Source organism: Botryllus schlosseri, chromosome 11, assembly GCF_051294905.1.
Source record: "Botryllus schlosseri isolate E-star chromosome 11, Bs_hap1, whole genome shotgun sequence".
NCBI lineage: Eukaryota > Metazoa > Chordata > Ascidiacea > Stolidobranchia > Styelidae > Botryllus > Botryllus schlosseri.
Genome location: NC_137246.1, coordinates 28,729,122 through 28,756,984, shown reverse-complemented (window position 1 = coordinate 28,756,984; position 27,863 = coordinate 28,729,122). Strand labels below are relative to the sequence as shown.

Here is a 27,863-nt window from a genome sequence, read left to right as displayed (position 1 = left end):
AGAACCACTGCTCTAAATAGTCTTGCCGTGTGTTATGAACATATATAGTTCAAGTGTCCTAGCCCTGAATGTTCGATGACACCACTTCTATCAGCTTTGCCGGTAAATCTGATATTGACAATGTATTTGCAATATGCAAGTAACAATATAATGAACAATTTTCATTCTTTAACCAAAAAATTTCCGCGCTTCGCGCGAAAGTATTGACGTCAGAGTTTTCTACAATCACACATCACTTTATATGAGCGGAATATATGCATAAAGATCGCCTCAGATGTTGTGTTAATCATCCAATAAGGGCCCAAGACCATCGTTTTAGCCCATTTTTCCTTATCTTTAGGTGGGAGGGGCTCATTTACGTCATCGAATTTTTCGCCCCCCCCAAATTTTTTTTCTGGCTACGCCCTTGGCCCTGGGTCAATTGAATACATGAAATAGAGTATAGGATACGTGGAATTGCTATTGAAATATGGTCTGGATCGCATATGTGTTAAAGTGCACGATTTTAGCATGCTTTAGTAACAGTTGGATGCATTTTAAGAATGTCTGTTGCTATGGTAACATCGCTACTTGAATGTGACGTATAATATTGGAGTATTTGGTTGTATTAAGGTACCAAGGTCAAGTACGTACAGATATGCTAGCTAAGACTGGACCCTAAGGTCATTGAAAGTTCAAGACACTTTGAAGACTTCACCACCTGCAACAGTGATTTGCCAAATTGAATTACAAGCAAAAGAACCAGGCACAAACAATATCTTCCTACTAACAAGATTGGAGGCAAGATATTTCTACTACAAACACATATGGAGGCACCCGACGGACTTGTAATTCAAGGCGCCTGGTAATCATTGTTGCTTCTGGAAGATTCGTCTTCAGAAGAGAGTGGACTTTCACATATTTCTGAAGAGTGGGGAGGTGAGCGGTAATCAATCATGAAGTTATTTTGGCTACGAAAACGTAAAGAGGACACTCGCACCCTTCGCAAAAACACTCAACTGATGAAGACCACTCAACAACTACAGCTAACGACTCGGGCTAATAAAGGTCAGGTGACAGCACGTGTCCAGCATCAAACAAAATTCGTGAAAAAGGTGACGTCTATTCTACACAAGACGGCAAAACTATTCAAAAAAGCCAGAAGAGACGTCAAACAAGCGAGAAATTATTTGACTACCGTCCGGAAAGTGAGTACCAAAAATAGTGCCGATTCGCTTGAACCAGTCTTAAGGAGCCAAGCAAAATCTGCAGTGGCCAGGAATGAAATCATAGACCGGGTTTCAAATCCGTTAGAAATGCAGACGCGGGCAAAAGTCGAACCAGTGATACCTCTTCCGAAGTGTGGGTCCCGTCAGTCGTCGCCCGGAGTCACAGAAGATATGAAGTTGGGATCTGGAAATCACCCAACACCACGGTCAATGACAGAAAGAGTGTCACTCAATGCGAACGCAAATCCTCACATTGTACAGGGGACTTTCTGGACGCCCCTCGATCGAGAGAAGGTGCCACAGGTAGTATTACCTTCTCAGCGTCCAAAAATGATCGATAAAAAACAATTTATTACTGCGGAAGAAACAATATTGATATCACCCAGTAATAGGCTGATTATTTGGTGCATGATAGCTGTTTTCCGATACATGTTACATGTCGATACAGTTGCTGATAGTATTTTAGAAAATGTCGTAGGCCTACATTGTCCACTGCTGATGCCCATGAAGTCGATATAAAGGCGCATCAACAATTATTACCTTCAATTCTATTTAGTTTGCCCGGATAACTTGATTAGATAGAGGAAATAAATTTTACGCTGGTCAAAGTAGTCAGCGTTGATACTCAAGTAGAAGTAGAGACAACGTTGTATATGTCTGCATGTAAAAAAAAAAAACTATTTGAGTAGTACTCTGGAATAGTAGGCTAGACTATTTCCCGATTGGACAGCTATGATTTGACTAAGCTACAAAATCGAAGTTTTGGCAGATAATTATCCGATCGTAGAGGAAATTAGCTTTATACGCGGGTAATTGGTGACATCGACAATATTAGGTATAGGTGGATCGTCACTGGTAGAGTCATTGATATATATAGAAATTGATGGGGTTTCAATTCCTTTTGCGTGAGGTAATGTCCCGTTGAATATTATTGGATATCATTGGATAGACGAGGTTATATCGCTGCCTTCAATTGATGCGGTGTTAAAGAGCCCGTCACTTGCAAGTCACGAGCTGGCTCAGTCCGAAATAGGTGTTCCGTGTTTGTTCATTGTCGACACATGCCGTAATAAAATATGATGGCGAAGGGCGGGAAATAAAAACCTTGGCCAAACAAAGAAATAACGTGAAAAACAGCAATCGCGAGGCTGTTTCGAATGTTAGATCGTTAGAAATTGGAAAGTCGCACCCGTGCCAATTTAATAGTGACAGCGCCGTTAGGATATGCGCTGAAAATATTGGTGAAATGCAGGCACGAAATTTGGTCACATTCGGTGTAAAATGTGAGTGCGACGGGTTGAAAAGTTTTAGGGCGCAAGATCTTTTCAATCCAATAGGCCCCGAAGTGGATGTTGACGTAAGCGTACCGAAGCATCAAAAATCTCATAGTGGAGAGTTATTTGCCTCGTTTCTAACGACAAATAAAAGGCCAAAATATTTCCCGCGAAAGGTATTCGATGGTCCAATAACGGAATATGTGTTGCAAAATGAATCGGATATAGAGGTTAGATTGGAATTGGAAGAGCTTCGTAAGCAATCCGTATTGCTGTCAAAAGCGCCATTCCAACAGCCCGATCTTAATGACGACGCCAATACTATTATAGACGAAAAAACATGGAGAGCGGTGTATGAGCCGTTTGCCACAGAATTGGAAGATCTTGTCGGGCATTTGCGGGGGAAACAAGCCATGAAGTATCCATGTAAAATAGAACTAAAAGATGAATCGATCCCTCCATTCGTGTGTTCACCTTATAATTTGAGAGGGATAGAACAACTGAATGCAGCGATGAAGCCAATAACCAGAGTTTCACAGTTAAAAAAAATGCGTGGTGTATTAGGGAATTATATAAAACAACCTACCCTTTTAAAAAAAGTGGGGGGAGAGTGATGGCCGTCTAGGTATGGTCATGCGATAGGAAAAACATCTGAATAGGATTGCTACAAACGTAATGAGATTCTATATAAAATGATTTGACTCGCAAATGTTCTATACGTCCAGACCAAAGGGTAAATTGATAGGAATGTATCATCGACATATTTAGTTCACTACTAAACGTGAAGACAAAACTGGAAATCGACCGAAGGCCTTACATTTGAAATCGCAATAAGAAATGCTCGAATTGGGATTATATAGTCAATTCCCGATCCATACCTCATTTTAGGCTAGGACTCAATCACAGTGCATTGTTAAAATTGATGGAATGAAGTGATTTATTGTATGGTTATATAGTACCGTATATATATGTATATAGTATATAGCGAATAACGCAAAATAGAGTTTCTGAGTGTCCTATTGTTGTATATAATGGTAAATATGAATGGACTATCTGAGTAGCATAATGCCGCAACCTGTTAGTGTATAATTTAGATCTGCAAAGCGAAAATTGGCACAATTCTGATGCCCTGGAGATTGGCTAATATTCGGTGGATTGTTAATCTAAAATGAGGGAAGCTCTTGTGAAAAAATATCCATATGTTCGGTGATTAACTGTCGGAAATATGAATCATATGAAGCTGCGATCATGCATGAGATCATGCGATCATTTTAATGACACTGTCGTCATAGGCTATAGTGTGCACCGTGACAACAGATATACGGGCGGAAAATGCACATGCTCCTATATCCTTGGCCTTGCATTTCTACGAGTTACGTTGCTTCGTGCATCAGCCCCGATTTTACTATTCTTCTTCTTACTATTTTTCGGCCTGCTTACATTTTTCAATATTTATTGATGACGCGAGACTCGAATTGAACAATGCTTGATTAGCACTCCATCAATGAAGCTGGCGGGATGATCCGCAGGAATCCCGAAGGATCGTGTCGCTGCAGCATGAATTATATTTTTATTGCAATTTTGTTCAATAAAACTGTCTGTCTGTCTCGGCAAATGAAAATCTTGCCTGAGTTTAACAAGAAGCGACAGAGCATCAGAGCGAAATGGCTCTTCATTTTTTCAGAGACTTTCGCTCATAGGTACGGATTCACAGCGCACCCTGTTACGTAATAATTGCGTGTTACTGCACCACCACATAGAATTGTTGAAAACAAACACAGCCAGAGACACCAAATCGCCTCATTAGGGGTAACCCTAAAAGGAGGGAACGCGGAACTCGCAGAAACGGCCCCTAAAACGCGGAAACTGCGGAAAAAGCGGGAAACCTCGATTCCTAAAGCGCTGAAACAAGAGGAAAACGCGGAACGCGGAACAGTCGGTCATTGACCTTTATAGATCACACAGTAGGCACTAAAACGAGGAAACAGCGGAAAAGGCGGAACGCGGGACCGACTGGTCATTGACATTTGTAGATCTCATAGAGGAACTCTAAAGTCTAAAACGACGAAACTGCGGGACACCAATTTTAGATTAGGGTTAGGGGAGGTGGGATATTAGGGTTAGGTTAGGATTAGGGTTAGGGGAGGTGGAATATTATGGTTAGGGAAGGGGGGATATTAGGGTTAGGGGAGGTGGGATATTAGGGTTGGAGAGAGGGGGATGTTAGGGTTGGGGAGAGGGGTGATATTAGGGTTGGAGAAGAGGGTTAGGGACATGATATCCAACCCTAACATCCCCCTCTTCCTCAACCCTAATATCACCCCCTCTCCCCAACCCTAATATCCCACCTCCCCTAACCCTAATATCCCACCTCCCCTAACCCTAATATTCCACCTCCCCTAACCCTAATATCCCACCTCCCGTAACCCTAATCCTAAGCTAACCCTAATATCCCACCTCCCCTAACCCTAATATCCCACCTCCCCTAACCCTAATATTCCACCACCCCTAACCCTAATATCCCACCTCCCCTAACCCTAATATTCCACCTCCCCTAACCCTAATATCCCACCTCCCCTAACCCTAATCCTAACCTAACCCTAATCCTAAGCTAACCCTAATATCCCACCTCCCCAAACCCTAATATCCCACCTCCCCTAACCCTAATATTCCACCACCCCTAACCCTAATATCCCACCTCTCCTAACCCTAATATTCCACCTCCCCTAACCCTAATATTCCACCTCCCCTAACCCTAATATCCGACCTCCCCTAACCCTAATCCTAACCTAACCCTAATCATAACCCTAACCTAATCCTAAGCTAACCCTAACCCTAATATCCCACCTCCCCTAACCCTAACCTAACCCTAATCTAAAATTGGTGTCCCGCAGTTTCGTCGTTTTAGACTTTAGAGTTCCTCTATAAGATCTACAAATGTCAATGACCGACTGTCCCGCGTTCCGCCTTTTCCGCTGTTTCCTCGTTTTAGTGCCTACTGTGTGATCTATAGAGGTCAATGACCGACTGTTCCGCATTCCGCGTTTTCCTCTGTTTCAGCGCTTTAGGAATCGAGGTTTCCCGCATTTTCCGCAGTTTCCGCGTTTTAGGGGCCATTTCCGCGAGTTCCGCGTTTTCCGCAGTTTCCGCGTTCCCTCCTTTTAGGGTTACCCCCTCATTAGCAATAAATTTAGCGTATAATTAAGTCGTCTAACGTTAGAATATTCATTATTCGCATAATTGCAGAAAAACACTAGATTAGCAAAATTTAGCGAAAAAAAAACACTAGAACACTAGGACGACCGAAAAAACACTAGATCTAGCGTTAAAACACTAGGAGTGGCACCACTGACTACAACAACGTAAGCTGTGATCGTTTCGTTAGCGGTCAATTTATTTGTGATGTGACAAAGGGGGATCAGTCAAACGTATAATCAGTGAATGAATGGTTGCTCTCACAAGTGACACTGGCGTATCGAGAATAACCCGAACCAGGGATATCTAGAACTTCTATAGATATCCCTGACCCGAACGTACATAAGATAAGGTGATTTAATCCACGCCAGTTACTTAATGACTTGAAATTGACTCGTGAATTTTGCTCCGAGTCACGAGTCAATCCATGTTTCTGAAGCGCCGAGTCAAGTCAAGTCAAGTCATTTTTGCATAGCGACTCGAGTCAAGTCGAGTCATATGAAAAAGGTGACTCGAGTCTGACTCGAGTCAAGTCATGACTCGAGTCATCCCAACACTGCTCTCAACACACGAGCTGTATATTGATGTTGACGACGCTAATATTCAAACAACGGTAGCAGAAACTGATTTCAGTATAAAGGATCAAACCGGTGCGAAGTTAACGTTCACGAATGTTGTATGTGATTGAAGAGACTTTTGGAGGCACAGAACTCCAACATGCTACAGTACTCATTTATATGCTATCATGTGATGTTGCCGACGTAGATAACACCATTCACGACCCAAATGATAGCACGCCAAGTATGGTTTGCTCCGGAGAGTTTGGCGGGTAGAGAACTGATAACATCGGGATGTCCCTCCTTAATATTGTGCGTATTCTGCATTCATTGAATTTCTGCTCTCTGGTGCCGACTCGCGATATGAAAAATGCCACTCGTACGCTTCAGCGCCTGTTAGCTAGCATCACTTGGCGGACATCATGACCGATATTGTAATATAAGAACTTCGCCACAACGGCCTCAAAACCGACATAATTGTCGACCGATTGAATATTAGTCGATTTCCAATGAACAGGATTGCGTGCTTTTTTAATCAATAGTTATATGAGGTGATTTCATTGAATAATGTGATTCAGTTCGTCGGAAATAAAGCTCCCACTAGGACAGGCGTGTAACATTTACGAGAATGTCTAGCATCAAGATTGTAAACCCCTAAAATTCAAGTGACTGTGACTCGTGGGATGTACAAAACACCAATTCCAAGCTGTCTCAATACTATAATCTATGGGCCTATCATACGCACTTCTTGTGCCTGATTTTTATCTAGCATTGCATTTGAAATACATTTATAATGGAAATGAGTTCACAATGAAATTAGAAAGTTCATTTCCTTTTCATTTCAGAATTTTGATATTACTGCTTCCATGGATGCTGGTTTTACAGAAAATGAGTCGGATTTATGATGTTGACAAAGGACCGTTAGACAGACAGCCAAGCCTGAACAAAGTAAGTTGATTTATGAGCAACGCATTTGGTAAAACTTTTCCAGTTGTTGTTTTAAAAATCAGTAAATAATGTGGCTGGCAACCTTGATCATGAGAATTCGAATTGGGTTGTTTGATCCACCGCGAGCTATCAAGTATGGGCCTTTCGCTTGTTACAGGGAGCCATGCATTCTTGCATTGCATTGCAGTTACAGCTTACGCAGGCATTTGTATACTCTATAGTGTTTGTTGCAACGAATGATTTTATTTTTAGCTTAGCAAGATTCAAATCCCTATTGATTGAACAGGAAAATTGACCCCAGGTTAATACATATACTCTGCCATATAGTTGGTAAAGTCAGCAACAACACCAGGAAGTTGCTATTTATGTAGGCCTATATCTAAAACAGCTTAATTTTAATAAATCAAAAAACTTTGGCACTTCTTCGTTATTCCCCACACATCGAAAAAATGATCCCCATGACATCAATAAATGTTTCCCCATGAACATAAACAGAAAAATTTATAAACGTTAAAATGAATTGTTTTTCACGTTGGGGTGGGATAGACGGATATTAGGGATGGGGGAGGGGGATATTAGGATGGGTTAGGGTTAGGATATCCTAAGATTAGGGTCGGGAGATATTAGGGATGGGGAGGGAGATATTAGGGATGGGGATTTTAGGGTGGGTTAGGGTTAGGATATCTTAAGATTAGGTTTGGGGAGATTAGAGTCGGGAGATATTAGGGTGGGTTAGAATATCCTAAAATCAGGGTTGGGGATATGGGGGAGGGGAATATTAGGGTGGGTTAGGGTCAAGGTTGGGGTTAGGATATCCTAAGATTAGGGTTGGGGATATTAGGGATGGGTATATTAGGGTCAAATATGGGGTTAGTATATCCTAGGATTAGGGTTGGGGGTGAAGATTACAATATTCCAAACCCTAATCTTGGGATACCCTGACCCAAAATTTAACCCTAATTTCGGGATATCCTACCTCAACCTTGACCCTAACCTACCCTAGCACCCGCAACCCTAATAATCTTAGGATATCCCAACCTTGACCCTAACCCACCCTAATACCGCCTTCCCCAACCCTAATATCTCCGACCCCAATATTCCCTTCGGACCCTTCCCACAACCCTAATATCTCCCACCCGACCCTAATATTGCCTTTCCGACCCTAATATTCCCCTAGCGCTAATCCTAGCGCGAAAAACAATTTATTTTGCCGTTTATAAATTTTCACATGTTCATGGGAATCATTTATTGGTTTCATGGTGATCACTTCTGGATGTGTGGGGAATAACGAAGAAGTGCCAAAACTTTGACTGTTATCAAAATACACCAGCCAAGGCTGTGTCAACAAAAAGACTTCGTGTATCATCTAAAAATAGTACATTGAACGCTCTCGTATTCGAGATTTAATGCTGGTGACGTCATATTTTGTGCTACGATTGTTGATAAACGCTGTTCCTTTTAATTCTATACGAGTTGCTGACGATTACCCCTGACGAGTGCCAGTCGAAAATATTCGGGTTCATTTCAATATAAATATACTATTCAATTGTATATTGAAGTTCTGTACCTCCAAGAAGCTGTGCAAATCAAAAAACATAATTTATAATAAATAATTATAATAGCTTATGCACTATCATGATCCTTATAGAATGTTTCATTTGGTTGTAATAAGGTTTTCTTCAATTGCAGTTCTCAATTTTCCAATGTTTGCTAGTAAATTCGAACGTACGGTTGTTCTGATGATTTATGGGTCGGAATCACATGCACAGTGTCGCAGAATTTCCAAGATTCTGGTGTAATTGGGCTCGCCAAGAATAACTGTATGCTATTGTGTGCCGCACACTTGTGGTCATGTGATATCAAGCTCTTGAAACCTAAAATACCAACCTTACCTCAATACAACCCGACTTCATCCCTAATCGGTTTTTCAGCTACATATGTGTGCGTTAAAATTCATACCCATACGTAATAATAATTCATGATGAATTTCCTGGTTACCAGACCAGTCAGATGATGCCGAATCAATAGGCCATATTTGTTTTTCAGCATAATGCTTCATTGTCAGAATATGCATAATGTACAATGCTACAGATCATTAGGGGTCTATTTTAGCAGCGCCTATATTCTCAACAACGAAATTGATAAAAATTGAATGACATTCTGATTGAATAGCCTACCTACTAATTCATTATAGAGCACTAAAAGAGTGCTGATCTTGATATCGACCAATAGCAGAATTTTGAAATCACGTATTTTGCCGATTAATGTGAAGAAATCGATTCCACCGTTACGGACATACTTTAAGAATAGATCAAATTGCTTTGGAAGGCGGGGGACTTTTTGAATTAGAAGTTGTATAGCAGATATTTGCATTTGCTTTTTTGCCCTTCAAGAGCTTCTTATAGGTACCGAACTTGAATGTACAATTGAATAGGCCTAGTATATTGATATAGAAATGAACCCGCATGTTTCCGGCCGACACTCCTCGGGGGTAATCATCAGCAACTCGTAGAGAATTGGAAACAACATTGTATAGCAACAATCGTATCACAAAATATGACGTCACCGGCATGAAATTTCGAATAATCAGAACGAAGAGAGCGCTCAAGCTCCATGTACTATTTTTAGATGGATTCATGAACTCCTGTATCCACGGACTAGGTTGTCATATTTAGATAAAAGTCAACCTTGAAAATCTTCTATTTAGGATAGAACTGTTCCGGTTGTGGGCTGAACAAAGTCCACACTCTATATGTTTAACGATCGATAGTCTAGAACGGTGGTTCTTAACCTTTTTTGGTCCTGCGCCCCCTTTAAAAAAATTCCATGGTCTGCCGCCCCCCTCCCCCTATTTTGGTACCATTTGGTTCGAGCCCGATGTAAACATCCCGAATTCATCTCTGCGATTGGCAATACTCGGAAGTTAATTGTGGCATGCTTTGTTTTATTGCTTTGTGTGACTTTTGCTCAATTTGAATTTAGTGCTGTCCCCAGCCCCAGCTATGAACTTTAACATGAGTGTATTCCAAACAAAGCAACCCGTATTATATAACGTTCATGTGAGGTTGTGGGTCACAACACTAAACGATATGATCCTTCGTGAGACGGGGAATAAATATTCTGACGATTTAATTTTGCATAGGTCCCTAATATAAGTGTATTTAGTTAATCATTTTCGCCAGACAGCTTCAAAGCATCTTTAATGTACAAAGGGCTCTCACTCTCAAAAGTGGTACACTGCCTCTTTCTTCGATTTCTACAAGCTGTGCGCTGCAGAATACAATACCTAGTTCGAAGCATTTTATTGAAAATAGCCCTAAGTGTGACAAGACTGTTTTTACGAGGAGTTCACGATCTAAAAGTACGTGCAATTCATTCAACAACAATTATAATAACACACTTCCAACACGGTCGGAATATATTTCGCGCCTAGCGCGAAGAAAAATTTCGAGAGTTGACACTACTACACTATCTATTCTATTTTTCTTCAGCGCCCCTCTGAGCCCAACGCCCCCCATATCGCCCCCTGATCGTTTCCGCCCGCTTCAAAATCCAAATCGCCCCTTGGGGGGCGCTTCCGACAAGGTTAAGAACCACTGGTTTAGAATCTCCTGAACTTGGCTCTTCCGCCGATAAAAAATTGTCCATGAAAAACGATTTTCTTTGAATGCTTATATCAAATTGAACCTCATTTATTTGAGTAATTTGCTCAAATGGCACTTTTACGTTTCTCCAACCCAAGCTCTGAAAAATAAGACAAGATGCATGACCCACAAAGAACTCTATTGTCAATGAAGAATTCATATCATTGTTTCCTAAAACCTTCCTTCTCTTTGAGTTGTGGTCAATTAATTAGCTGCCAGTTGCCAGACACTGGAATTCCAATTTACTGATTATTACAAATGGAGAAGTTAACCAGCAGTTAAGATGAATTTGTTCTCATGTTTTTTTGGCAATTAGGTTCATTATATCTCGCACCCAGCCTTAACTGCAGAACAATTCAATCCCATTTTGTCATAACAGCCCAATGTGGATTATTAGTTATAATTAAGTAATTAAGTCGATTGAAGGTTGGGCCAGGAGCGTGTGTTGAATATTTCGTGTTTCCAAGAGCATGGTTCAGGTCGTTTCTCTTCATTCACTTATTAGGGAAGAAATTTTCAAAATTGGCATGTTGCCTATATAAAACGCCGTTCTTGAATGTTGTGATTCTCTTTAGTTAGTTTTGTTGCTATGTCATGTCTAATATGGAAGATGTCCAAGAAACTAGAGGTTTAGCAGAAATGCAAAAATATGCAAATGAACGTCATGACTTGTTATCTGTGGTGCCTGCACTGCAACGATAGTTAAAGCACCAGATGTAATACCCATGATATTAACATTCGAAATCAACATGGATCAGTGCATCAGATCAAATCAAGGCCATCTGTAATGTAATCACACGAAATTCTTTGATTATGACAACATAATTAACTTTCCAAATCCTTCTTGGATTACTTTATTGTCAAAACGTGACGTTAATTTGCATGGTATTTGAATAATTTCACTGCAGTGAACTCATTTACATATTGCCTGCACTACGAATTTCCTGACTTGCATTATGGCTGCCATGACATCATATTTCATGAATGGCATCAGCTCTAAGAAATTCAGTTTCACAGGTTGCTATACAGGCATTACAGCGTTATGCACTTGTAATTTAGCTTCTGTATAGGTGTGTAGTTGAATTGGATATGCAACGAAAGGTTTTAGACAGATGTTCTTTGGCCATATTTTGGCCGAACCATATCTTCATTCTTGATAGCTAATGTTTTGTCAGTATCTTACCAAGTAGGATAGCTTACTTGTCCATTCTCAATCATATTAGTCATTGATCTTGCTGTTCATTCATGATTTTTGGCGGATTATCTTCAACTTTTCTGTTAGCTCTGTCAGGACAATGCATATTGGTTGTGAACGCATATTTGACTGTGCTGTATATCGGCGCGTGTCGGTAGTCCATGCTTGATTTCAATTTGAAACTTACCAAATGCTCAGACAGCAACAAACAATCAGTCTAGACTGTTATTTTCTCTTGGTGCCTAGAGCCATTTCCGATGAATTCGTTTGGTAAAATGAAACTTGATTGTTTTTCAATGGTGATGTATTTTTATAGTGAATGAACGAACGATCAGTGCCTAAAACTGCAGGCTGATCGCCCAAAGCAGCCTGTGGATAATCGATAGAAAAGATTGGCTAACAGTGATGTGTGAATTCAAGATAACAGCAGAGCCACGCCATATTTCTTGAAAATATTTTCTGATCAAAATACTTTACATGTGTGCCTCAGGCTATGTTTCCAGATACACACTTCTCAGCAGATACTTTCTTTTGCACGATCACTCCAACTAACTGCCATCAGTACCATGTGTAGAATTCAATTGTTGTATCAATTTATTGCTGGGCAGGTTGTAGCATTTCGAAATAGATGGTTTTACAATTGATTTGATCAAGGATACTCTCATTTTCAGCCAGGAGAAAATATCAATAGAATTGCTTCTAAATTACAAGAAAGAGACAAATCAAAATTTCAGGTTAGTCCAACTACCATGTTTTATGGCATCGGCCAGCTGATGTTGGTTTGCGCAACAACTTTAATTTTTCTGTCCTAATCTCAATTGAAATGGCCACTGCTAGAAGGTCACAGATTGAAACACAGTGATTTTGTTCAATTCTTCATTGATCTATGGGCGGGGCCTATAATGTCAGTCTTCAAAATACATATGCATGAAAATAACAACACATGGCATCGCAAAGCATTGATCTATTCTGTAATCCCCTTTAAGTCGCTGTGGTGTGCTGTGGTAGTTGCACAGGATACAGTGTTATTGTAGTGTGGTATGACCGACGTGTCCTCGGGTTATGTTCATTGATTGCCTGACAATTGTTTTTTTGATTAAAACGTTTTCCCGACAACGGGAATAGCAGTAATTAAGTTATCAGGTTCTGCAGTATCATGCTAATGCACGGCCGGCTTACTCCAACATATTCAAATGTGGAGGCATCCAAATTAATAGCCTACTGCTTTTGCGCTAGTAAAGTCCTTTCGTGTGCCCCTTGTCAATAGTTAATGGCGCAATAAGAAGCATTTAAATGAATGGCAAAGTATGATGTGTCAATGTAAAGATGAAAATAACGCTAGCTGTCAAATCTATCCGTAACTATGCAGTTGTCATAACAACAACAAAATAGCAGAACAGTCAAATTACATAATACATGTACTAACACTTTGCAATATATAGTTATAAAATATTTCAACATTGTTAAGGAACTCCTTCTGTCTAGTGCCATCATAAATCTTCATTGTTCCAACACTAATAAATGGAAAGCAGATTTGCCTTTGTAAAAGATCGTCATATTCGAATACGAATATTGAATATTTGGGATGCGCTAAATTTTTGTACTACTCTCGGTTGACTGGATCTGATCTTTTTCAGACGGACGGGACTGTTTCAAGTGAACCAACTTCTGGTGAGTAAAACTCAACTTCATATGCACTGTGCATGGCCTTCGGTCAGATATTTAAGTGCTGCGTAACAATTTAGTAGCATTTTCAGCTCAGTTATCACATTAAATTTTTTGCGACAGAGAATTAGAGTGGTTTGAGAACACGACCCCTATATGCACGAACTACTGAATTTGCAAAACTCGCAACTTGAACTACAACTAATTATCAGCACCAATACTACTCACTGCTCAAAATATTCAACTACAACTAGAACTGCTCAAAAAACGATTAGTTAACTGTCAACAAACAAAATTGGCAGTTTTAACAAGTGTGACATGATGAGTAATCTGAACTTTTCCAGACCACGCGGACCTCATTCCATCCGACTTCAGCACTGCGGGACAGGTAATGTTGCAATATCAGCAGCACAGAATGTTCGAAGATCGGAGACATTCGGGAGGCGAGGTGACTCATTCCGAACCATTTTTCCTAAATTATGATTCTGACCAGATGTTTTGCCTTATTCAGTTCATCCATGCGCGACCTCCATCTCCTGGAATGCATCCTGGAATATCGCAAGTGAGTAGGAAACAGGGTTGCAATGACTGGAGTCATGATTGGACTTGAGTCACAATTTTCCGTTACATTTGACTCGACTTTCTAAAAATTGGAGAATGACTCGAGTTAATTGTGTATTGACTCGACTTGTACTCGACCAAATCATACGACTCGATACCTTCTCTTTCAGTGGTTCCTAACGTGGGCGATTTGGCGGTCTGGGGGGACTAAAATCACGAAGGGGCGATAGGGGCTAAATTGGAGTCAAGTTGGAGAAATTACCTTTTTTTAGTCAATTCACGAAAAGTTTCTTTTTTTAGTCAACTTGCCGGGGATTACAGTTTGTATGCCCATTTTTCGGTTCCAAATATTTTAGGGGCAATGATCGGTGGGGAGCTTGAAAAGGAGGCGAATGGTCGAAAAGGGTCTATTTGAATTATTCAATTCTCACTATTCAGTATTCATTCTCTGTTTTGTGTTTGAATAAACTCAAGTGTGAGAAAGCTGAGTAGGCCTATATTGTGAATCCGAGGCCTTCGATATTACCCAAGAGTTTCACATAAGTGAGATGAACCTGACTTGAACTCGATACTGAACAATAAACATCATGACTCGGACTTGACTCGTGAATTGAAAATGACTCAACTTGACTTGAGTCAAAACTAAAAAAATCAAATTGACTTGTGACTCGGTTACAACACCGGTAAATATCGTTCTTATGATCTTTCGATGCTGAAATCACATTTCTTTACACAGTCTCCCGAGCATCAAAGCGATTATGAAGAAACCTCGAGTAAACGACAGCGATACGTATGTCGATTGCACTACAAGACATGTAGTTGTGCCCGTCTTTATTTGACTTCCTTTGCAGGAGGATGAAGCCTCGGAATTGGAAAGTTTGGAACGGTTCGCAAAGGATTTCAAGCAACGGAGAATTAAAATGGGTTTTACTCAGGTGAGCACGCCGCCTCGGCACCGGGTTCTAATCAAGCCACGAGCGAACGTTTGTAGTCTTTACTCGTGTCGTTTTCAATTCACCACCGAGTCAAGTCCGAGTCCACATCAGAGTGTTTTCTATTCAGTATCGGGTTCAAGTCAATTTCAACTCAGTTCTGTGAAACTCTTTGGGTAATATCGACGGCCTCGGTTTCATAATATACTCAAGTCAAGTCAACATGGAAATGTAATTCAATTCCAAATCAGTATGAAATACTACAAAAATCCATATCAAATCTACAAAATTTCATATCAAATCTGAGTAGATTCTAATAAGCATGAGAGTTAAAAATGTCTGTACGTCAAGCGTGGCTCAATTCGCACGATACAGTTCTCCTGTAGAATTTCCGAAAAACCAGAACTCCGGTCAGAATTGAAATGCAAGCATAGAAACATTCCAAAAATTAGATTCGAATTGGGATACCGGCATATCGCTCTAATGAGCCGAATTAGTCAATCAGAATGATCCAGTTGTTCGGGTGTGCATCTAGGTTTGATTCTGCTTTGGCAGGGTGATGTGGGTGTAGCCATGGGGCGTTTCTACGGTAACGACTTCAGCCAGACGACCATTTCAAGGTTCGAAGCCTTAAACCTCAGGTTGGTGCCAATTCCATTTGCAATGAGTAAGGATAGAACATGGAGATGACTTTGACAGTGTGAAAAACATGGGTAAACTGAAACCCCTGCTGGAACGGTGGCTGATCGACGTCGACCGAGCAATTTCTACGGGAGAACGAAGTGAAGGTTGGCTGGAGTTTGATGATCCTCTCGCTGCACACATTTTGGCTCAATTTAAGGCCGAGTCAATCTTGTCATCATTGATACTCGGTAGAAGTCGTGAATTTTTTCTCGATGCATTTCCTGCCTTCGAGCTGAAATTTTGATATTGGGTTGTCAAAGTAGTCGCCATTGTTATTCAAATAGAGATAAAAGCAACGTCACTCATTTCTACTCAAGTGCAAGTGCAAGGACCAATTTCCAAGTACAAAAAAACTGAATACTACCAAGTAGAAGTGAAAGTGACGTAACTTTCTAGTCCAGTACAAGCGGGAGCAGCAATTCGAAGTATGTAGAAAATCAAGTATTTTAGGCCTAGCTTGCCTAGAAAACGTAAATTGTCAAGTAGAAGTAGTCTGAAACACAACCACCTAAGTAAGTAGTGCAAGTAGACAAAATGTACTTGAGGTAGAAGCAAAAGTACTTTGTTATCGGCCACCCGTGATTCCAGGTCGCCCCGTTCTCAGTCAGCCGATGATGGCAATGAACTCGCAGTCGTGCGCGGGCAGGAAACGCAAGAAGCGAACCAGCATTCCCACGGAAGGAAAGTCCAGATTGGAAGACGCATTTCTCAAAGTCAGTTTCGACATCATTTCTCCTTCCAAGTCAGGGTTGTAACCGAGCCACAACTTCTCTCGCTTTTATGGTTTTCACTCAAGTTAAGTCGAGTCGTTTTCAGCACGTCACCGAGTTCAAGTCAGGCTCAACTAGGCTTGTAACCAAGTCACAAGGTTCCCAGTCACAGGTCAATCTCGTTTTTATCGTTTTAATTCTACTCGAGTCGAGTCATTTTCAATTCGCCACCGGGCTATTGTGTTCACTGTTCACTTTACAACCCTGCTTCGGTGATATCGAATGCCTCACAATCATACTATACTCATTTTGCTCACTCTTAGCAGCTTCAGGCCAGGGTTGTAACTTGACTCGAGTCACGATTTTCTGATGACTAGACTCGAGTGATTTTCTCTAAATGACTCGCCTCGACTCTAGTCAATCTGTGTATTGACTCAACTTGAACTTGAGACATTGCGCGTGACTCGAACCAAGTCATATGTCTCGAGACTCAGGCGGCCAAGACCGACATTTCGTTGTCATCTCGAAGAATAGTAATGTAACCAGTAACCATCCTATTGGTACTGGTACTTGAAAATGCGACCAGAAACTGCTAAAAGTGAGGAAAATGAGTATATTATAAATGCGAACCGTTCGATATCACCAAACAGAGTTATAAAAAGTGGGTTTAGCAAGACTTTAACTGGAAACTGAGCGGTCAGCACAATGACTTGGACTTGGACTCGATTTATAATACCATGACTCGGACTCGAGCTTCTGATCGCTGACTTGGACTCGGACTTGACTCGAATCAAAACTATAAAAGTGAGATTGACTTGTGACTTGGTCACAACCCTGCTTCAGACCCTATTTTTTTCGAGTACTAGTAACAATAAATGAAATACCAATACTGTGGTAACTAACTGGTTACTGTTCTTCAAAGTTACAACGAAAGACCTGTCTTGGCTGTCCTAGTCTCGAGTCATGACTCAAGATATTGCGCCCCTGTGCTCAACTCACTTTTTTAAACTCTTGGGTGATATCCGAATGCCTGCGTTGCATCCTTCGAAATCGACAACTAGCGCTACAACTACTGACGTTTCAAAATTCACAACTAGAACCAGAAGTAAAACTACGGGAGAAAGCACTGGTTAGCTGACCGTCCACCGACTAGATTGCTAGTTTGTACAAGTGTCATCTCTCTCTGTCTCTTGGCAGAATCCTAAACCGACCACAGAAGAAATCGGCAAATTCTCGGAAGATCTCAACATGGATCGCGAGGTGGTTCGGGTTTGGTTTTGCAACCGACGTCAGAAACAGAAGCGGATCGCAACACAACAGCAGCGATACGTTGGGGAGGTTTGTGTTAGAGTTAGACAACTAGAATTTGAGTTGAGGTGGAATTAAAGTCAGAGTTACTATTTTCGCAAAAACTTGTAGTCGAATTTAGTTCAATCCGAATTACACTGAAATACAACAAAAAGGAAGCTCACTTCATATCAAATCAGAGTTGATTCTCATTAGCATGAGAATGGAAAATGTCTTTGTAAACACCATGAGTCGTTACGACGAAAATTTCGTACAAATTGTAGATTTATGAAGAAACTATACAATGAAATTTTTCGATGGAGAAAAAGGCTATTGAACATTTTTGCAGTAAAAGAAAATAGGCCTAGTGAAATTGAAATTTTGCAGTTTTTACTCATTTATTTTGGTGAGATAAGACCATGACGTAAGAATAGAGTTACCACCAGTGGTGGGTTTTGGGTTGGGCGAGGTGGGCGGTCGCCTGGGGCCCCCCCTGGTCGAAGGGGCCCCCCTCTTTGGTTTCGGCGCTTTTTTCAAGGTTTTGTAGCGGAAAGACGGGAAATCCTTGTACCAATCAAGAAGATGATTGCGTTCAGATGAGTAAAAAGTCCCACATCACGAGAATCATCAAGTCTTTGCAAGTTTGCATGCCTTTTAAGTTGGTGGGCGAATGGGGGGTCTGGGGGGCTCCCCAGAAGCTGCGATTACATACTTATAGGTAGGCTTACCATATTTCGGAAATGAAAAAAGAGGACACTTTTTCAGAAATTTCAGACATGCAAAACTGGAGAAGAATTCTCAAAAGCCGGTAAATTTTTCCCACTTCATGATCGGTTGACTAAAAAAAAAAGGTCTTTTTTTCGCTCAGAGCTCAAAATCACGTTTTTCACTACACATTGCTAGGTGGATGACTGAAAAAAAAATAAAAGGTCTTCTTTTCGCTCAGAGCTCAAATCACCGCTTTTCCCTCCGAAATACCCGCCGGAGCTTCACTTCTGCGCTAATTTGCGGCATATCACTCGCAATTTCCTCTAAATCTGACCTAAATTTTCAAAAAAGAGGACAAAATCTCAAAAAAGAGGACAAAAGGGCGTCCTCCGAGGACACTTTCAAAAAAGTCAAAAAAGAGGACAAATCCTCTTAAAAGAGGACGTATGGTAAGCCTATTATAGGGGGCCCCCCCGGAAGTCTCGCCCAGGCCCCCCCCCCAATCGTAGGGCCACCACTGGTTACCACTTACCATATTAATATTTCCAACCAAAAAGATGTTGATACTTTTTCAAATTTTATAGATGGTAGTCTCCTTGAGTAAGGAGTAATAACATTTTGCCTAAAATATAGTTTCAGTAGAAGTGACCTAAAAACGTAACCACTTAGTTTGATTCTCGTCAATTTGTTTTGATGGATTTTGATTTTTGCAGCAGCATTCACCCTCCTCACCCGCTGGGTTTAACGAACCACACAGCGTCGAAGGTCAAAGGTCGCCTATTTCCAGCGAGGACGAAAATTATGGCTCGCATCATCTCAGCGACAGGCCGCCTGTCCATCAAGCAATTGAACACTCGGAAATGGGGACTCTACCGCCCCAGCTGCCTCCCAGACCCGGTATCATTCAACTTAAGTTGTCAGAGAGTCATCAAATGCAATTTGGACGCCCGCCGAATTACTCGAGTCATTCAAGTCTAATGGGGGGTAACTCTGCGATATGAATCGATTTGTCATCCCCTTCAAAAATTGTTGCGTTCTGGGGCATCCGCCCATTGTGAAATCACAAATTCTTTCTGATTTTGGGACCAATTTTGTGTTCCGCGATCACATGCGGTTCACGAGTATTCTGACAATTATTTTCAGATGTCTTCAGCATGTAATGCGATACTATGTTCCAGCCTTGTCGTTTGTAGTCATTTTTAAAATTGATACATGAAGACGAGTGATACCTAACATTCTAGTTCTGTGATCTCAAATGTGGTCTATTTTCCTACTTTGCTCTGGCCTCGGGAATTGGAGGCGAATATTTTCTTAAAACATGAACGAACATGTTTTTCTTGAGTATTACTGACGATTAGTGGGATATCACCGTGTTGCCGCTATTTTTGGGTTGCTTGTGTGTCTGTTTTACTAATCATTGAATAATTTGCTCTTTGGTTTGGACACTCGAGAACACCGTCGTTTTCCGAGGTCGCTGGTACTTGAAGTTTATGGCTCTTGAATTATTTATGCATTTTTTTGAGAATAAAACTTGAATCTCCTAGCGAATTGTACAGTTTTCTTGTTTTGCGAGATTTTTTAGTACTCTGTTGTGCAAAAAACTGGGCTGGTACTAGTATAACAGGGGTCCTTAACATTGTCTATTAGGTTGCCTAACGTACGGCACGCGGGCCGCACCTGGCCCGTCAAACAAGTTAATCCGGGCCGCGAAGCAATTTGGAGCAATGCAAAGATGCTTGTATTATCCAGCACATTTCTAACTAAAGTTGAGATTTGAATAAGAAATAGTTCGCCGTAAATAATCCCTCAAGGCAGCAAATGTCGGGAATATTCATAGGCCATATTGTATAGATCGGCCGGCACATTGCTGAGTTTTCAAACCACGTCCCGGAAAGGCAAAAAAGTGCACACTGACTCCAGAATATATTAGAAAAATGGACCAAACTTGTTATTCGCAGCGGCGAAACCGTATTTGTATGGTAGGCATCCTACATGAATAATATAAGAAACAGTTTGGGATGACTCGACTTTCTCGTACGACTTGACTCGGCGATTGAGAAATGTGGATGGACTCTGAGCATTATTTACGAGTCAATTTCAAGTCAAGTAAACGGTGTCCAATAAATCACTGTATATTGTTTATGTTCCGATTGTTCGCGATAGACCAGTGTGACTTGTGAGATCAACCATTCATCATCATTGGTTTATTAGCAATTTTATCAGTTCAATACACCACAAAAATGCGATACAATGAAAAGTGGGGAAGGTATCGAAGCGACTTGGAGTAGTCTATGGAATCAGACACCCACCTTAGCCTAGGCCAGTAGTCGGGAACCTTTTTCGTCCGAAGAGCCATATTGACCCTATATTTTCCATTTTAACTCTCAAAGAGCATGTCAATCAACTATTACGTCACAATTGAAAAATCGTGACTTCACGATAGCACAAATTCGAAATCACTACATGTGATTCGTCGTTCGAACTTATTTCCTTGGTAAAAACTCGTACCAATCTTGCTGATCGTCTTATTTGAGTAACGAGTATGCGAAACTTGAGTTACATAGATCTTTTGCAAGTTATAAATTTTTAATTGTATTGAATTGAGTGGCCTGTGATATTTTTCGAAGCTCAAAACAATTTACATCTAGAATTCCCACAGACATAGACAACAGTAAAAGTATCGATATACTTTTTACATGTTTTTTACAGTTAATGCATCTTTTGGTGTTGCATGGTATTCCTGATGGCTTTGTAGTCTGGTTGATAATTGTTGTACATACAAAATTTGAGACTTTCTTCAGTTACACGAGATCGTAGGTTTGTCTTGATGCTTCTCTTAAATGCGAGTAGGCCTACCCATGATGACATACGTAGGCTGAGCCAAAAATGGTCACTACCCACTGTAATGTGTGATGTGTCAGTGACGTGGGGTCAGGGGATGCGAGTGAGGCAGCGCCTCACCTGTCTACTAGATTTTGAATATTTTTACTACCAAATTGTTCGAAAATAAAGCGCGAAAAGAGACGTAAGTAATATGTGAGGCACGGCCGGGCCATGCCTTACCTGTGATAGCGCAATTCGTCGTTAATATCTTACAATTCATAATAACTGATATTAATCGGATGTAATTGTCGCACTGATTCCGATTCGATTTCTCAATTCTCAAAGTATTCGGCGGTAACATAACGTTGCGCCACACGCCTACATTTTAACAGCGACTACAAGGTTACGTTATCAATCAATAACGTGGATAGCTATGGCGTTTGTTTGTAATTTTAATTTGTAATTGTGAATGTCACTTCAACCCACGACAGTTCATCTCTCGCCGCAGATCAGGAATAAAATGTGTATTTGAAAACTGCATTGTGATACAGGAGCACTGAGCAGCCATGTCTCCTAGTTTCTTTGATCAATCAACGAATCGTGAAATCAAATATTTCGTGGAGGGTATATCGAAATCCGGAGTGATATTGGTCGCCGGCGATACAGCAGCATAAATTTGAGGATTTTGAAACAGGGGTCCGAGACCCAAACCCTGAATACGCAACTGTAGCCTATAAACCTCTCACAGACGTGTTTATACTACCACAAGAATAATTATACTGATGGTGCTGAAGATTTATTAACAAGTTTCTGCAGTTTTGATAAATTGAGCACAAAAACAAAAATTTCGGAAAGAGCCATATCGTATGCCCAAAAGAGCCATATATGGCTCGCGAGCCATAGGTTCCCGACCACTGGCCTAGGCGATGTAAAGAGGAGGCATGCACACTGAATAGAAAGTAAAGAAAATGGTATAGAATAAACAGGCGACAAAATGGGGTGGCATGTCATTGAAGGCGAGATCGATAGGTCAGGTCGTGGTCCGGTAATCTTGAGGATTTAATAAAGTTGATCAATCGCAACGACGCAGCACAATGACCATAACAATGGTCCTTACATGGTTGCGATTGTTCATACCAATGCCGATTTTCAGACTTTGAGGGGTATTTCGAGGGGGCTCCATTGCCCTGGTCAGATTTTGATGTATATTATCAGAATCAGCGCGACTGTAGCTTTCAAATAAGATCAGTTTTATTAAATATGAGGGCTCGGGTCGTCATTTATGGGATTAGCAATTACGTTGCCGTTTCATGCTATGAAGCGACAACAAATCTGCGACTGTAGCATCACTCGACCGTGAATCACGTGTTGCGCATCTATCCGTAGGTTAGCTATCTATAGTTAAATATGTTGTAGTCCTCACAACGAATATTCAGGCCAACGCTGCATCATGACTAAAAAAAGAGAGAATTATAGAGATATATCCATGCCAGGGGGTCACCAACACGCGGTTCTTGATTTGAGATTTCGGAAGAATGCTAAGAAAGGCATTTTGAAATGATGAGATTGATTACAGTTTCAACATATTGTTGTTGTTGTTGTTGTTTCAAAATAAACTATATTCTCTTGTGCCCTGCCCAACCACACTATATTCCTCATTAACAGGGTCCATCAAACCACTAGGTGTCGCCAGACTTTGGGTGGTTAACTATAGATAACTAACCTACGGATAGATGGGCAAGACGAGAGTCACGGTCGAGTGATGCGACAACGGCAGATTTGTTGTCGCTTCATAGCATGAAACGGGAGCGTAATTGCTAATCCCATAGATGACGACCCGAGCGCTCAAATTAAATAAAGTTGATCTTATTTCAAAAGCTACAGTCGCGCTGATTCTGATAATATACATTAAATTTTCATCAAGGCAATGAAACCACCCCGAAATAGCCTTCAAAATATGAAAATCGGCATTGTTCTAAACAATCTCAACCACGCACGGACCGTTGTTATGGTCATTGTGCTGCGCCGTTGCAATTGTTTTAGAACAATGCCGATTTTCATATTTTGAAGGCTATTTCGGGGTGGTTCCATTGCCTTGATGAAAATTTAATGTATATTATCAGAATCAGCGCGACTGTAGCTTTCAAATAAGATCAACTTTATTTAATTTGAGCGCTCGGGTCGTCATCTATGGGATTAGCAATTACGCTCCCGTTTCATGCTATGAAGCGACAACAAATCTGCCGTTGTCGCATCACTCGATCGTGACTCTCGTCTTGCCCATCTATCCGTAGCCATTGAGCCATTCTTGTTCTGTATAAAATTGTGAAGCACAACAGCAGCTTGCACGATTGCTTTAACACGTTCAACATGACAATTTATAGGCCTGTAAAATATTTGGCAACGTACAGCAAGTATCCCAAAGGCATTTTCAATCACACGTCTTGCTCTACACAAGCGATAATTGAAATTTTTTTTGTTGGCATCTAAATAACGACCAGGAAATGGTTTCATCATTCCCACTTTTAGTGGAAATGCATCATCACATGCAAAGTAATGCGGCATGATTATGTCAGAGGATGGTAAAAGGCTAGGCGATGGAATACCCAATGTGCCATTTTCAAATCTACGGCCCATAGTGGAATTGGAATATACACCACCATCACTGTGACGACCACAATCACCGATAGAAACCAGGGTAAATCAATACTGAGCGTCACATACAGCTAACAAAACAATGGAGAAAAAGCCTTTGTAATTATATAGTAATCACTGCCAGAATTCAGTGGCGCTGTAATCTTTATATGCTTCCCATCAAGGGCACCAATGCAGTTGGGACATTGCCATATATCAGAAAATTCAGAAGCAATTCGAAGCCAGTCCGTGGTAGAGGGGGGCGCAAGAACAATAGGAGCGAGTTTGGCCCAAATTGCTTTGCAGCACTCATCTATAATTACTCCCACTGTTGTATGACCAACACGGAAGGAGAAGGACAGTTGTACTTTATCAGCTCCCGTGATAAGGTTTCTGAAAAATGAATATTGTTGCACTGAACATACAAATATTTTTGTGCTCAAATAACATAAATATATTTGTTGAAGTAGAAATTCGTAACGATATTTCAATATACATTTACTATCCATAACTATGTCACTGTCAGATCATATTGTTTCACTGATCAGAAATGTTGATATTGATGAAGCAGCAATTATGGAAGCCTTGTCCACACCTTATTTCATGATCTCACCTATTTGACTATAAATTGACACACCTTAATAGACAACATGCGAACATAAATCATCTCAATATTACATGGCTTCCTTTATTATTACCGAGATCTATTCTCCGGGCGAAATAAATTCAAAAACTGATCTTTAGAACGCATAATTGCAGTAGTACCGGTACTGCATAGAGCTTAGGGCAACAGCTGAATTGTGAATCTATGCTAACCTCAAAGTCAGAATCAATCTTTTCTTTGGAGAGATAGCCTTGCGAAAATTAGTGTCAACATGTTTGATGTCGTCATGAATAAGCATCAGCAAGGTGTGGAACTCTAAACTGGTCATCCTGAAATACGTGTGGCATTTCTCGGGATCCCCACCAGCTAAAAGGCTTTCTGCTAGCACAAACTCTGATTGAGTATCTCTTTCGGTCCACAATTCATGTACCCAATATGATCTAAAGAAACATAAACTGGCTATCTGTGCATTTGACTTCTTTCAAATAGGCATATGCCGTGAACGGAGCACGCCCATGGCAATAATAACATTTCACTCACCTTTCTGCAGAGGGACATAGCTCCTGACAAAGATAGTAAGCACAAATTGCTCTAACTGAAATAGCTGCCTTTCTTCTATTCATATTCATCACTAAAATGAATAAGATCCTGCTATTTTATCACGCAAAGTGGTAGCTCAGAGAATCCCTCGAGGACCTACCTGCCACGATGTCGCCGATAAAGTAGCGCATGTTCTACCGGTACGCCGACGTAAATTAGAGAAAGAATTTCGTCGGCGACCGCCAAAATCGCGACTCTCGGCGACTCCGGTGTGCATCGAATTTCTGCGATTCTCTCCTATTGTTGCACAACTGCGTCGCCAACTCCAGTGTGCATAGGGCTTAACAGAGATGAGCATGGATTAGGATTAGGTTTTGAAAAAACAGGATTTGTGAAATTTTGTCGGATTTGGATTGGATTTGGATTAGACATTTTTTTCAGAACGGATTAGGATTTGGATTGGATTTACCTATTTTCTGGGAGATTGAAATGTCGTGTGGCGAATGGCGACAAACTGTATTCAGATCAGTTATTAATGTACTTATGGTTACTAAGTTATCTTGAATCAAGTGAATCGTTGGTTGTGAAAGAAAATTTTCGAATCCCTCCATTGCATAAATTAGTATTTTTTCTGAATTTCCAGTTGGAATCGGATTAGGATTGGACATGGACTTGAATAAGAAAAAGTTATGAATTAGGATTTGGATTTGGATTTCAATGTTCGGATTTGGATTGGATTAGGACATAGAAATTTCAAATCCGCTCATCTCTGGTCGTTAATAACCACCCAACGTCTGGCGACACCTAGTGTTTGATGGACCCTTCGCAAGAGCAACAGGGGTTAAACCCGCTCAGAGGCCAAACGCCAGACGCCAAACGCCGCGCGGCGGCCGAATGTCTATACGGCGTTTGGCGTCTGGTTTTCTGAGACGCCGAGTAGCTATACGGCGTTTGGCGTCTGTTATGTTCAGACGCCGAGTAGCTATCAGAGATGAGCAATGTGCATGCCTCTTCTTTACTTCGCCTAGGCTAAGGTGGGTGTCTGATATTAAAGGCTAAACTCCAAGTTGGCTCGACACCTTCCTATCTTTTCATTGTATCGCAGTCTTGTGATGTTTTGAAACGATGAAAATATTAATAAACCTGATTGATTGATTGATTGATGCTGTTCCACAATTGGGGTCCGGCATACTTGGTAGAGAAATGCGTTTCCTTGTATTCCATCCTGATCATATGCAGGCCCGTAACTGCAGCACCCCAAACCCTCCAATTGGAGGGGGCGAGCTCCAAGGGGCCCAAAATTATTTCGTGAATTAGCATAAATTATAGAGTATTTTTTGGAAATTTGTGGAACTTTTTCAAAAATTTTTCGCGCTGTGCGCGATTTCAAGTTGCCAAATATCTTGATTATTGGGTACTCTTCGCCGAAGAAAAAATACGCAACATTTATAGAAATGTGCATATCGGCGTTGGCCATTACCGCGCCAGGACGCACCAAGACATAAAGTTTTATCTTAGGCCATGTAATATGCGACTCCAAGAAGTGTGCCAGAACGATCGTCGGCGAGAAAACCTTGGTCGAAAGGAACTGCCCTTATAATGACCGAAAACTTCGTTATATTTAGGCATTAGGCATACAGAATAGGCCCTACACATATCTAGCTGGCGCCGAATGTTCCTGTCCTGGCAATCTGAACCTCACAAGACAAATATCATCCCGCAGGGAAAAATTATATGGCAGTGAAGAAGTACCAATTTGAAATCGTGTGAACTTCTAGTTTAGTACATTTGGGCGATTCGATATTTTTGGATATAACAGACAGGAGGTCATGAAATAACATCATGTAACGAAGTCATACCAACGGGTCCGCCCTCCCAAATATGTTTAATTAATATTTACGGACTCTACAGTTTCGAAGACACCTCACTCAGCTATCCAGGTAAATATGAGTAGATAGGACAATAAATTCATAATAATATATATGCAATTACCGACCTTATTGACCGATTTATCATGACTTATCAAAAATTTTCGCGCCTGGCGCGCTGGCTCACGAAACGGTACCACTATAATTTCGTCGTAAAAGCGAACAACGTGATGGGGGACGGTTTATCACCTTATAGATGCCCATGACTCAAGTTATTTTTTTTGGGGGGGGGGGCGTGACGAAGTGCTGTTTCGTTCCTGGCAACCGGTATACACCCGGAGATGCTTAATTATTATTGAGGGTTCCTACCTTTTCAAACACCCCTCACTCAGCTCTATCGGTAAATACGATTACGTGAGCAGAGAGAGGGTAAAAACTAACAACAATATATATATATGCAATTCCCGATCTTATTGACCGATTCAGTCATCGAATTATAAAAAATTTTCGCGCTTCGCGCGTTCAGGCGAGAGAAGCTAACATTGAATGGACAGCCAATGTAGAGGACAAGTAGCGGGAAACAGCGCAGAGGCATAGGGGGGTCTGGCGGGCGAAGCCCCCCAGAAGTTAGGTTTATCACCCAATGGGGGGGGGGGCTGACGAAGTGCTGTTACGGCCCTGATCATATGGTAGTTGTTCTTCGTTGACACGCGTGTGCGCTCTTGACTCCGAGGTGAAGTAGTCGTTGAAATTTGAGGGATATTGACCGCAATGGAACTGATACATAAACTTGGCGTAAGAATAAACCGAGCTGAACTCAGAATGT

The 27,863-nt window shown here is 41.0% G+C and overlaps 3 protein-coding genes across 3 annotated transcripts in view; 2 read left to right on the top strand and 1 right to left on the bottom strand.

Annotated features, from left to right (window-relative positions):
* The first annotated feature begins 590 nt into the window (after positions 1-590).
* The window catches only part of LOC145449617 (sodium-dependent serotonin transporter-like), a 139,132-nt gene continuing 111,859 nt past the window's right edge, over positions 591-27,863 (top strand). Inside the window, exon 1 of the mRNA XM_080328012.1 lies at positions 591-612. The gene's annotated coding sequence lies outside the window, so the exon portion shown is untranslated. The remainder of the gene's footprint in view (positions 613-27,863) is intronic.
* On the top strand, positions 12,675-20,111 carry LOC145449631 (POU domain protein 2-like). The gene is made up of 11 exons (XM_080328025.1): positions 12,675-12,755; positions 13,659-13,692; positions 14,031-14,134; positions 14,198-14,248; positions 14,984-15,037; positions 15,099-15,182; positions 15,735-15,820; positions 15,879-15,967; positions 16,452-16,576; positions 17,771-17,911; positions 19,282-20,111. The coding sequence occupies exons 3-11, from the start codon at positions 14,078-14,080 to the stop codon at positions 19,567-19,569; spliced, it is 975 nt and encodes a 324-aa protein (XP_080184151.1). The 5' UTR covers positions 12,675-12,755; positions 13,659-13,692; positions 14,031-14,077; the 3' UTR covers positions 19,570-20,111.
* On the bottom strand, positions 20,942-26,372 carry LOC145449638 (uncharacterized). The gene is made up of 4 exons (XM_080328035.1): positions 25,330-26,372; positions 25,170-25,260; positions 24,842-25,069; positions 20,942-24,418 (listed from the first exon to the last, which is right to left on the bottom strand). Exons 1-4 carry the CDS (start codon positions 25,358-25,360, stop codon positions 24,118-24,120), a joined length of 651 nt encoding a protein of 216 aa, XP_080184161.1. The 5' UTR covers positions 25,361-26,372; the 3' UTR covers positions 20,942-24,117.